This window comes from Bombyx mandarina, chromosome 21 (genome assembly GCF_030267445.1).
Source record: "Bombyx mandarina strain Sakado chromosome 21, ASM3026744v2".
NCBI classification, from domain to species: domain Eukaryota; kingdom Metazoa; phylum Arthropoda; class Insecta; order Lepidoptera; family Bombycidae; genus Bombyx; species Bombyx mandarina.
In genome coordinates this window covers 3,090,743-3,103,683 of record NC_143227.1, presented here as the reverse complement: position 1 = coordinate 3,103,683, position 12,941 = coordinate 3,090,743, and the positions used below count along the sequence as shown (strand labels likewise).

General features: G+C 39.2%; 1 protein-coding gene across 2 annotated transcripts in view; it reads left to right on the top strand.

Moving 5' to 3' along the window:
* The window catches only part of fuss (SKI family transcriptional corepressor fussel), a 46,133-nt gene extending 36,705 nt beyond the window's left edge, over window positions 1-9,428 (top strand). The window contains exons 9-10 of one of the 2 annotated variants that reach the window (XM_089736301.1): window positions 6,155-6,305; window positions 8,032-9,428. In XM_089736301.1, the coding sequence (XP_089592427.1) occupies window positions 6,155-6,305; window positions 8,032-8,102 (222 nt within the window). In that variant the 3' untranslated portion in view covers window positions 8,103-9,428. The remainder of the gene's footprint in view (window positions 1-6,154; window positions 6,306-8,031) is intronic. The other variant, XM_089736302.1, reaches the window with a different exon arrangement.
* The last annotated feature ends 3,513 nt before the right edge of the window (window positions 9,429-12,941 follow it).

Sequence of the window (12,941 nt, the reverse complement as noted above, 5' to 3'; positions counted from 1 at the left end):
CTCGTCCACTCATCTAAGCAACAGAAAAAATAAAAATGTCACAGTCTCCAGTTAGGTTCTCTTACACTTCAAAATATTTGAAGCGATAAATGACACGTCTAACTTTTGACGTCAATAGCAGTTTTATATGGGACATAAAAAGAAATAGGTCATACAGAAACCTTACATTATTCAGGCATTCACAGACCTACAATACGGGGCTGCATACCAGATGTTGCGAACATTTTGAGGAAAAAGGTTGAATATTGTACAGCATTCATGTCTCTTGCCATGTGCTATGTATGTCATCCACTAGCGTCCATCCGATAATGCTGCTTTAGCATTGTCTTTTTTGAGGACCGTATAGCAGCATGTCACGCTAAATAAATACGTGAATCTAGAATATCTTGGTTTGGTTTAATTGGTCAAACATCTTCGATGATTTGTTGGTTATTTATTGAGTATAATTAAGCTAAAAGTTGCTGCGTAAGATCGGTTATTGTGGCGAACCTTGGGTGAGGACTATGTCTGCAGTGGACGTTCGTGGGTTAAAAAAGAAAAATGAATTAAGCCACCAAATTAATATTCTAAAAAAAATATTTGCTTTCGGAATATTATTAACAAATAAATGTTGCATGATAGTCCTGACCTTCTGAATTGTGGATAAGGATGCACTGTGGCGAATAATGTGAAATACTTTAAATAAAAAAAAAACAATTTGTTTTTAGCCTAGAAGGACAAATGAACTCATCTGCGTTGAGTGGTTTTCAGTATGCTTAGTGCGAGTTTTTTAACGTTCTCGATAGCGTAAAAGTTAACTCCAATTTGTATGCAGTTGGAACAGCACCCCTAGAGGCAAACGTAGGTAAACATCTCCAACTCTTTAAAAAATTGAGTTAACTTTTACGCTATCGAGAACGTTAAAAAACTCGCAATAAGCACACAGAGCCTATACACATATTATGTCTGGTCATAGAATGAGAGTTTTAAGTATTAAATTTTATTGAAAGAGCGGTTTTTCTTCAAACCGCGTTGACAGGTAAATACGCAGGAATAAAGTACTTTTCCGTGGATTCCGACAACACGTCTATCAGTGAAAACGCTTTGAAAATCAAAAGTAAGTTAATCGTGAATAGTGAACGATTTATTATTTAAATCCGAACCAACGATTACGGTATTACCGTGCGGAGACAGTGGTTGCAACTAAATAATTATACGGACCCATCGAAAAACTAATGAATTGTTTATGATCCCGACGGACGCAGAATATAGAAGTGACAGAAATGACAGTTTTATTAATATGATTTATTAGTATGAACATGTTTAATTTTATGTTATGTAATTTAGAAATTGATTACGTCAAACCTGTATTATTTATATAAGTAAGTAAGTAAGTAAGTAAGTAAGTAAATCATCTTTACTGGTGGTAGGACTTCTTGTGAGTCCGCACGGGTAGGTACCACCGCCCCGCTTATTTCTGCCGTGAAGCAGTAATGCGTTTCGGTTTGAAGGGTGGGGCAGCCGTTGTGACTATACTGAGACCTTAGAACTATATCTCAAGGTGTGTGGCGTATTTACGTTGTAGATGTCTATGGGCTCCAGTAACCACTTAACACCAGGTGGGCTGTGAGCTCGTCCACACATCTAAGCAATAAAAAATAAAAAAATGAAAATCATGGTTCTTAGTATATTATAATTTTTAAGAGATCATTAGGGAATTTTGCTATACTTTAAGCAGAACCTACCTTTGTGCACTTAAATTAGCTCTTTTACGTTTACCAAGATGTTTTTTATTTATTCATAACATCTCTATAGTTTCGTGATACTGGTAAAAGGCTGTTTGCAAATTAAACTATAATAATTATTGAAAGCTTGGCGTATTATTTGATAGCACTGTGTGCAATCATAATAACATTTTAGCGGCTCTCAACCTTATTTTTTTTTTACATACGAAGAAATACAATATATATATTTTTTTGTCTTGTGGTAGGGTCTATGTGGTAAGACATCTTGTGAGTCCGCACGGGTAGGTACCACCACCCTGGGGACGAAAAACAGTGTCGCGTGGGGTTCCACAGGGATTGGTACTGGGTCCACTCCTGTGGAATATAGGTTTTGACTGGGTCCTCCGTGGGGCTAACCTGCGTGGCGTCGAAGTGGTTTGCTACGCAGACGACACGCTGGTGACGGCTCGCGGAGACGACTACCGGTCAGCGGCCGTCCTGGTTGTGGCTGCAGTGGCAAGTGTGGTAAGACGAATAAAGAGACTCGGCCTCGAAGTGGCCCTCCCAAAATCCGAAGCAGTGTGCTTCCACTCAGCTCGGAAAGGGGCACCTCAAGGCGCGAATCTCGTAGTCGGTGGTGTCGCCATTGCTGTCCAGCCGAAGCTCAAGTATTTGGGCCTTGTGTTGGACAGCAAATGGAGATTCGACCACCATTTCAAACTGCTGGTTCCAAGGCTGATGGGGACGGCGGGTGCGCTGACCCGTCTTCTTTCCAACACCGGTGGATGCAGCGCCGGTATCCGGTGACTGTACCTGGGGGTGGTGCGCAGTATGGCCCTGTACGGTGCTTCCATGTGGTCACCCGCACTTACCGCGCGAAACGCGGCTCTGCTGCTCAGAGCTCAGCAGGCGCTCGCAGTGAGGGTCATCAGGGGGTACCGCACCATCTCTCAGGATGGGCCTCGAGGCCGAAATCTTGGCCACGACATACCAACGGAGAACACAGTCCTCGACTCGGGAACGGACACCCGGCCCGTCGGTTGTCGATCGGTGGAGGCGTGCTGCGCGTAGTCTGGCGTATGCCAAATGGAGAGAGCGCTTGCTGGAGGAGCTCGGCCGAACTTCGGCCACTCGTCAGCGCACGCTCGAGGTACTGGTGCCTGTGCTGGAGGCATGGTCGGACCGGCGACACGGTGAGCTCTCCTTTCGCCTCACCCAGGTCCTTTCGGGGCATGGATGCTTCGGGAGGTCTCTGTGGAGAATCTGCGGAAGGGAGCCACATCCGGGCTGCCACCAGTGGGGGCACCCGGACGATGACGCTCAGCACGGGCTAGAAGCGTGCCCACGGTGGGAGCACCCGCGGCGAAACCTCGTCGCAGTGTTGGGGTAGGACCTCTCTTTGCGGGCTGTCGTCGCCCGTACGGTAGAGGACCTGAGTTCGTGGGAGGCCATGGCCGGGTTCTGTGACTTGGTCATGGCGCTTCGTGAGGCTGAGGAGCGCGAAAGGGAATGGGATCCCTCTTCGGCTCCTCAGCGCAGAAGGCGGGGTGGACGGCGCGTGCGATAAGCCGCCGCTCAGCCCTCGTAGGAACTATCGAGTGCCGGGTGCGGAAGCGACCGGCACTCGACTGTTCGTCCGGTGGTGAAGCGGTGCAAGGTGGCTCTTGTGCGCCGCTCACGGTGTGTCTTCCGAGACGAGGTTCTTCGGGATTTCCCCGGGGATGAGATCCCGTCATAACATTAGTACGGGTACCGGCTAAGGCGAGACTTTCGGCGCGCACCGCGGTACCGCAAGTTTCGTGTAGTCGGTGTGGTGGAGCTCGATGGGGTTTAGTCGGTAGTCGTTCTGCGGGGCAAGTGCTTCGCGCACCTTTTTCAAGGCGTAGTCTCCTGTGAGAAATTGGGGGAGGTGGAGGACCTCGGCCCTTCTCTTCTCCCCTTCTTCCTCTCAAGAGGCGCCGGAGTCCAACATAACCCGGTCCGTTACCCACCTCGACCGGGTATCCGTAAATGGACACCGCAGGATTAAAAAAAAAAAAAAAAAGGTACCACCACCCCACCTATTTCTGCCGTGAATCAATAATGCGTTTCTCTTTGAAGGGCGGGGCAGCCGTTGTACTGTTAAAGGTGAGACCTTAGAACTCATGTCTCAAGATGGGTGGCGGCATTTTCATTATAGATGTTTATGGGCTCCGGTAACCACTCAACATCAGGTGGGCCGTGAGCTCGTCTACCCGCGTAAGCAATAAATAAATAAAAAGAAATCTGTTCTTCGACCAGAATGCTGGTATGTTTCACTTAAATAAACTATCAGCTTGTGAGGTTTTGCACGCAACCATCCTAATGATTGGATCAATATGATTTTCTGTAATGGAGCAATTTTGAGCCGGCATTCGGTTTTTTGTTTCATTCAAAAATATAAACAATGCCTTACAAATGTTTTGGTTGAACTGTTAGTTTGTAAGAAGAATGTTGATACCCGATCCTGTAGATCGAATGGTAAACAGTCGACGTCGCCCTAAACACGTCATTAGGATTCTCCTGATCCATTAACGGTGCTTTTAGGTACCACAAGCACCGGTCACCGTCCTCGTCGAACCCGTCGCTTACGACGAAGGGCTCGACGAGTGAATTAACCCATAGACACAGCTCACTGAGTTTCTCGCTGGATCTTCTCAGTGGATCGCGTTTCCGATCCGGTGGTAGATTGTGCGAAGCACTGCTCTTGCTAGGGCCAGTGTTAACAACACTCCCAGTTAGAGCTACATGAGCTGAAATACCCTCTCAAGGCTATCAGCATAGGTAGGAAAAAAAAGAAGAATGAAATAAATGATAATAAAAACATAAAGATTTAATTGTGTACGCAAAAGTTTGAGAACATCCGTAAAATGGCAGTGATTGTACACGTCCATTGTTTAATTGACAGTGGTCCGTTATTTAAGTAATTGTGAGCGCGCGTGCCCAATCAGATAAACGAAGCGACCTCTCGTGACAGTAATCGAAACAAACATGAAATAATAGTCGATTTTAGGAGTTTTTATCAACAAAATCGACTGTTACCTCACGAAATTTAAACCGTGGCGTGCTGATAAAAAACGTTGAATTAACGATAAGTTATTTGAGGAAAATCAACGCTTTTCATTTGAAAACATCTAAATGAACTCACTTGAAATAACAGATCACTATCATATCTATACATATAAATAAAATTGGAGTGTCTGTTTGTAATATTGAAATAACCGTTTTTTACTACATGCATATAAATATATACACGGTACATACACCAAAATAACATTTTTTACAATTTTTGTCTGTCTGTCTTTCTGTCTGTCTGTCTGTTTGTTCCGGCTAATCTCTGGAACGGCTGGACCGATTTTGACCAGGCTTTCACTGATACTTTTTATAGACTAGCTTCGCCCCGCGGCTTCAGCCGCGGTACGAAAATAACATCGCGGGACTCAGCTATCAATAATAAAATTTAATGTTCCGAAGCGATGCGAGGGCGGGTCGCTAGTCTAACATATTCTGCTTTGAAAACTAGCTCTGCTATTCGATTCCAGTTCAGCAGGTGGCTAGAAGAGTCGTCCTCCTAATAGGCAAGACGCCCGAAGAGGGTCAGTTGCAAATATCTCTTATGAAAACTTTATTTGAATACGTTACGAGCTTAAATCAAATTAATTTTGTTTCCGTGAGGCCACGGCTTGGTTTGGCGTCTGTCATTGCTTATGTCCATGACCGAGTGTCCTTAGTGACCCGACATGTCTAGTTTAGTAATAGAATGATATTTCCCGTTTACTTTGGGCATGTTAATTTCCGTTATGGCTTCGAGAATGGTTCCAATGGTATTAGACGATACCTATAAGTTTACGGATAGCAGACCTGTAGTGAGTTTTTTGTAGCTTCCTTTCAAGGTAATATCTATACTTCTATACTAATAATACTAATATTATAAAGAGGAAAGATTTGTTTGTTTGTTTGTATTGAATAGGCTCCGAAACTATTGAACCGATTTGAAAAATTCTTTCACTGTTTGGAAGCTACACTATTCCCGAGTGACATAGGCCATAATCTTTTTTGAAAAAAATTAGGTATCCTTACTAAAATTCCAACAATGTAACCCAAGGTGTAAAAAAATTAACTAAAATATTCTTTACATTGCGTGCCCTGCAAAAACTATTGATGATAGAATAAAATAATTTGTCAGCATATGTCTAACTATTATAGTTATGCCGCAATAAGTGTTCTTTTATTTAAAAAAATAAAACAACGTCAAATATCGTTGAAACTTTTGTTGAAGACCCGAGCTAAGCCGGAGCGGGCCGCTAGTCTTCTATAAAGCGATACACGCCTCGATAATATTATTATAAATTATTAATGCCCGTTAAAAAAGTGTGTTAACATTAATGTTGTAAAAAAATATTTTGAGTTCGTATTTGGACTTGTGTGTTCAGCAATGCGCGTGGCCGTGTCGCAGTGCTCCCACGCCGCGTCCAGAAGAGTCCTGGCCAACGCTGGTGCCGAAGATCGAGAGAGATGAAGAGCCACGGGAGCCGTGGAGACTGCCCGACTTGCGACCATCGCTTCACTACATGCACGACCGCGGTAGGTACCTCAATTTTTTTATTGGTTTATTAGTTATTGGAACGAAGTTCCTTATGGGACGATGCGGACGGGTACCGTAACCGGGAAAAAACGTCCATAACGTAAGATTTTTATTAGTAAATGCACACAGTGTATGACTTAACTTTGTAATAACGTACAAAAAATAACATATTTCTTTATCATTCGTTGACCACGATCTCAGAGCGTTCGTTTGCGCAATACACTAACTCTTATGCAAACAACCGTGAATGAAGTGTACCACAATAAGTTCGCACGTTACCGAATGACCGTGGATCGTTGCGAAACCTCCAGTTTTATCTTATACCTTTAAACGAACACACATATTTTTTTTATTAGAGGTTAGTTGTCCCTGGCCTTTACGCTTCCACAGATAAAGTTCATTAAGCATAATTGGAATGAGGATCGAAATAAAAGGAGTTTGGTTCACATTAACTACTTGACACGTGGCACGTCCAATACAAAGAAAGAATTGCTTTTTGCCTATACCCTAAATGGCACTTTTTTTTGTTGTTATTAGTGAAAAAATGATGAATTGAAATGATGAATTTGTTTTTGTGTGTTTAACGTCCATTGAAGCATTCCTTTTTTTTTGCTTATTCGGGTGAACGAGCTCACGGTCCAGCTGGTGTTAAGGGACTACCGAAGCCCATCATGAACACCAACAACGTAAATGCCGACACCCACCATGGGACATGAGTTCTTAGTGGCAGTTGTATGATACAACAGTTGCCTCACCCTTCAGACCGGAATGCGTTACTGCTTCACAGTAGAAATAGCTAGGATGCTGGTAGTTGTTCTGGCTCTCAAGACCCTCTACAGTAATGGTGGTAGGGCATCTTGTACGAGTAAATAGATGTAGCTCCATAATACATACACATAACATTTTATATAGGTACACTGCGGTACACATTCCAATATTTAATAATAATATTAAACAATTGTATAATACTGGTGGTAGGACCTCTTGTGAGTCCGCACGGGTAGGTACCACCACCCTGCCTATTTCTGCCGTGAAGCAGTAATGCGTTTCGGTTTGAGGGGTGGGGCAGCCGTTGTAAATATACTGAGACCTTAGAACTATTATCTCAGGGTGGGTGGCGGCATTTACGCTGTCTATGGGCTCCGGTGACCACTTAACACCAGGTGGGCCGTGAGCTCGTCCACCCATCTATGAAATAAATAAAAAATTTCAATAATATTACATGCCTACGTCAATACTTTAATTGCCACTAACGGAACATTACAATAAGCCAAGCAGAAAGTCTAGTCAGATGGCAGCAATTAAGCAGGGATTTGATTAAAGCCACCGCGATGTATATAACGTTAGATGCATAAACTTTGGTATGCAAAAATTGTATGATCGTTCGCTTAATATTTTCAAGCTGTTTATTAGTTTGGATTTTTTACCGTACCTAATAGCTAGTAACCTAAGGGGCATTCCAGCTACTCTCGGATTGATTGGTGAGCTAACGTGCTCTACTTGAGAGAATTAGCTAACATTAACTCTAGCAAGTGCAATGTTCCGCTGAATCTACGACCGGACCCCAATCGCGTTTAATAGAGTACAATTAAATGCAAGTTTTTTTGTTTACTTTTGCTATGTTAATACGTGTATTATGATAAAACTTAATGAGCCTTGTTATTTTCTGTTTGCTAAGTAACAAAAGAGTATGTACCCAATTAATAAAAAATGTTCTTTTTTCAGAAGTTGACAATTGCGTGGCGTGTGTAGCACCATTACCTCTCCTTCCGCCACCGGCACCAGCGCAGCATTAGATTCTGTTGAAAAACCCGATATCGAAGAAGTATCCTAATTTCAAAATTTGCTAATAAATTCTCGTTAGAAAAATTACGCCATTGCATTATGTACATACTTTTTGTTTGTGCAGTTTTTATTTAACAGTTAGAGCCACCTAGTGGCAATTAAGGGGATAAGAAAATTGTGTAGTTTTATTTTATGAACAATAGATGGCGCTGAACAGTAGTTGTGAGTTTTCGTTATCCCAGTAGAATTAAAATAAATAGTATGTATGTAATATCTAGTCAATTTTAATTTTTATAAAAAATGTATTTCCAAAAAATTTCTGGCGAGCACAACAAAAACACAATTATTGAATGTTCGTACGCTTTGTGTCCTTAATACCCCAAGCTCCATATATAATGTGTAACTGCTTCACATTATTAATATAAATTATTGAACTATCAAACTTGTTTATACATACATACAAAAACATGTATTTGACTTTTTGGCCGGACCGCGGGTAGCGTATGTACATGATAGTTGTGTGATTTGTTTTATTTTGTTAACTTAGTGCTTTTTCAGGTTTAACCGTGGATTTATGGCCTATTAACCGTTTAGCGCATCTGTGAAAGCGCTTAAGTGTGGAAAAATTTAATAAGACCGCTGGCGTGGCGGTATCATCAGGTTCTTCCAAAAAGTCAATTTAAATATCAGTAAATAATCACTATTTTGCTGAACTTTTATTTCGTCCTTAGTCTACGGGCACGAAACTTGCGATGGTCAAGCGATGGCGGCAGCGGCGCGACGGCGATGTATACAAAAGCATTGCACAGTATGGTGACGGGCACGAAACGGGCGATGGCGGAGCGGGGCGATCGAGCGATGTACGGGCGATGATGGGGCGACGGCGACGCGGAAGCGACGAGAACAAACTAGTTTGGTTTCATCGCTTGCGCGGGTACAGTGTTGTGTTCAATTATTATTTTAATAATGGAAATTGATAATGAGGAATTTATAATTTAACAAAGAATTTCAAATTTCATTGAATGACACCTTAGCGCGTCATAAAGCGTAGAAAATTCTCCCCAATTGCGTCTTCGTTGATTTATTGGATGAACACAATCTCTAAGTAATAATAATAATTCCCTCATCAGGGGACTAGGCTCCAATAGTTCTTTTCGACGTAAACTCATGATTCGCACAACACTGTATGAGCGCTGCTGCTCGACAGCTTGTTTCGTGCCCGCGCGAAATATCGCTGCCTACCCGCTCCGTGTCGCGTCGCCCCGCTGCCGCCATCGCTCAGCCATCGCAAATTTCGTGCCCGTAGACTTACTCATCTAATCCTACTCTTCTAATCTAATCTAATCTAATCTAATCAATTAACTAAAGTCTCAAATAAAACAATTTTTCATAAAACTTGTAATGCGTTATCCATGTAATACACCATTGTCATACTCTACTTTAAACCATAGATTATACACTTAATATATTTGAGAAAAAATTGGCGGATTATACTTATTGGGATTCTGGGGAATCCCTAAGAAAAAGCAGTGGCTTAATCTATGATTTACTTTACTAGAGGGTTACTGTTGAATCAAACCTTTATAGTTTTTATACACAACTCTGTTTTATTCTTTTACTTGTCAACTCGACTTAATGTCATTCTCTCTCCATAAAATAAAATGTTCATTGTTTTACTTTAATTATCGTTTATTTTAAAATTCACAACAGTTACTAGTATAGGCTTTGCTTTTTACCCCGAAATATCCTAAATCCTGGTATTTTTTAAATTGTCTTTATCATCCAAAATATCAGCTATTTTTCCCTAAAAAAGGGAGAATTCCCTAAAAGTGGAAGCACTGCTTCAAAGTACGCTACATTTTTTATTGAGTCAGAACTCATATCTACCATCTAGTGAGTTTATTAGATCATTAATGCCTAAAAGTTACAAAAATGACGTCGCCACAGGAGTAAGATGACGCTAGTTGTATGTTATTTTCCTTTGTATGGGAGTTGCACCCCCCTGCTTTAAACTAGTCTATTTGTAAGTCACTCAATAAACTTCATTTATTTTAAACATATAATTTTTTTGCATTTACACCTGACAACAGACTTTATCGTAAATTAAAATAAAATTCAAGCTCGGACGCATATTGTCCGGTCCTCCTGTTTGGGAATTCACCATAAGGGAACGTACTCTGTGGATGCACCTCACATGTGGCGACGCAGATAGTGTGTGTCTAGATTAATCATATTACGAGAACTAGGATGTACTTGCAAGTCATTAAAAATTTATGTGTACGCTTTGGAGACATTTAATTTTCTGTATTATTAAAGTGTTCATTTTTTCAACCCATTTAAAGATTACGTTTATTCATGTTCCGAAGTATTATTCATAATTTTTACCTTTTGCTAACATTCTAATGCACCTATTATAAAAAGTAACCATTTAAATTGGAATTTGTAAACAAGTTTTGATACGTTATCGGATGCATCTAGTCATGTCGTCTATCAATTATGTTATTGTTTTTAGTAGTTTTAAGATCATATCAAATCGGTGGTTGTGTTTTCGATTTGTATTTTAACCTGTACGAAAAATAGAAAGTGAAACATAATTAGTGATTTTAAATTTTATGCAATAGATATTTATTATTTAGTAAGATTTGTATTGATATTTACTATTCTTTGCAAAATATGGCAGGATTTCTCTGTGTATAATGGTTTCAGGTTCAGTCTTACTTATCAAAATTAAATTAAATTTATAATAGCTACTCTCTAATTCTCAAATAATTATAATTAGTGAATATGTTAGTGAACCAAACATTTTTAGGTATAAAATGTATTTTGTAGTTACAGTCTGATTTAGCGGCTCGTTTTTTAAATTGTAAATAGTAATCATCGAAGCAATATGTCCTAGAATATAATATGTATATAAATAACATTTTGAGTTGTTCAACAATGTACTTAGCCAGTGTGTAGTAATATTGATTAAAGTCTATTGTAAAGTATACTTAGTAGTTATATGTTTCGCTATTACGTCATATCAAGTATGCAGGTCTAGCAAAAAAAAAAACAAATGGTCCGAATAGACGTCTCTCTTTCATTTGAAAATGGTTAGAAATTAAGTAATATAATCATTTTAGAAACCTATGAAATACATGATGTACAGACATAGGTATATTCGAACTTATTGTAGATATCAAAAAGTAAAAAGACTTACCGATTAAAAAATCATGATTTCTTGATTTTTATTTTCAAATGTACTAATCTTAGAAATTAAATGATTTTTGATAAAATATTATGTAATTACCTTTTATTAACTATTATTGTATTTATTATCTTTGTCATTTAATATAAAGAAAATTTATAGTACATTAATGAAATAAATACATTTTAAAATACATACAATAACATAGGCTGCTAATTTAAGATATGTTTCATCATAAACATTTTTATGTAAAGACATTGTAGTTAATTCTGTTTTGCAAGTAACTTCTGTTTCATCGAAGATAATTGAAGAATCATTATTCTTTTTTTTTTTCATTTTCATGGTTGAATAGAATTCAATGTTAATGATTATTTTATACATATCATAAAATAATATTAGAGATAATGGATCTACTAGCAATAACCAATAAAGAACTTGAAAGAACTATGAAAATTAGTTTATTGTTCCTAACATTTATGGTTATCATCAAAAGGGTCTTTCGTCGCCAGAAATTTTTAGACAAAAACTATACATTTTTTCTTTTAAAGCAACGCTTGATAGATAATTAGGCTTGAAGCTATGGTGTGAATAAAAAGAGGACAAGAATAAATCAATAAGACTGAGCTTTAGACTAAAAATCTAATCCGAAGTTAGAACAAATATTTTGTCCGTGTGTAATTCTTATAGTTTCTAACACTTAATTTCTCAAGATTATTATTATTATTAAATTATAAAGACCGTTTCAACGAATTTCATATTAATTATACAAATTGTCGTATTTCTTAATCTAATATCGTCACACGGCTCAAAAAGTCTCTGAATATGCTATTCCTCAAGAGGCAACAGATCGTAGGACAATTGCCGTGCCCTCGTACGGCATTGCGTTATAGTCTTGCATGAGACCTATTCCGACATACAACTGCAACTGCCGCGTGGCTAATGGCAGATGATACTGCCACACCAGCACAGCACCAGCATTAAAATTCGTCTTTACAGATAAACAGATAAAGACAGATAAAAATGTTGACAGATAAAGAAAGATGTCAAATGTTAAATTTAATCAGCTAAGATTCCGGATATAATGAATGCAAAATTTTGTTTTTGCAAAATATCGTTCCATTTTGGAAGGATTGCTGATGGCCCGGAAGCCATTTCAGCTTCGCCAGGGTAGGTGGACTGACTCAAAGGCTTAGCTTCGTAAGTAATCGCCATATTTGAATAATTTTACATAACTTTTTCTGTTCATTTACCTCATTTGCATGTTTGTTTAATGTAGTATAATTTTTTTTTATTGCCCTTGTAGGCAGACGAGCATACGGCCCACCTGATGGTGAGTGGTTACCGTCGCCCGTGGACTTCAGTAATGCCAGGAGCAGAGCCAAGCCGCTGCCTACCTTATTTACAAAGAATACGTAATATTTTATATCTGTATTTCATTATTTAGCGATCCTATATTTCTCTTCTTTTCACTATAATCTATCTTCTGATATTTTTCGTGGTCTAAAAAATAAAGTGTATCTTTTTGTCTGACTTTATATCTAGAATAAAATAATCAAGATGTTAGGAATTTTATCAATCATACGCACAATATGCACTCGGCCTAGTTTCAGTTGTTGTACCATTGAGCCTTTTTAAACTTTAGCAACACTGAAGTATTTGTCAA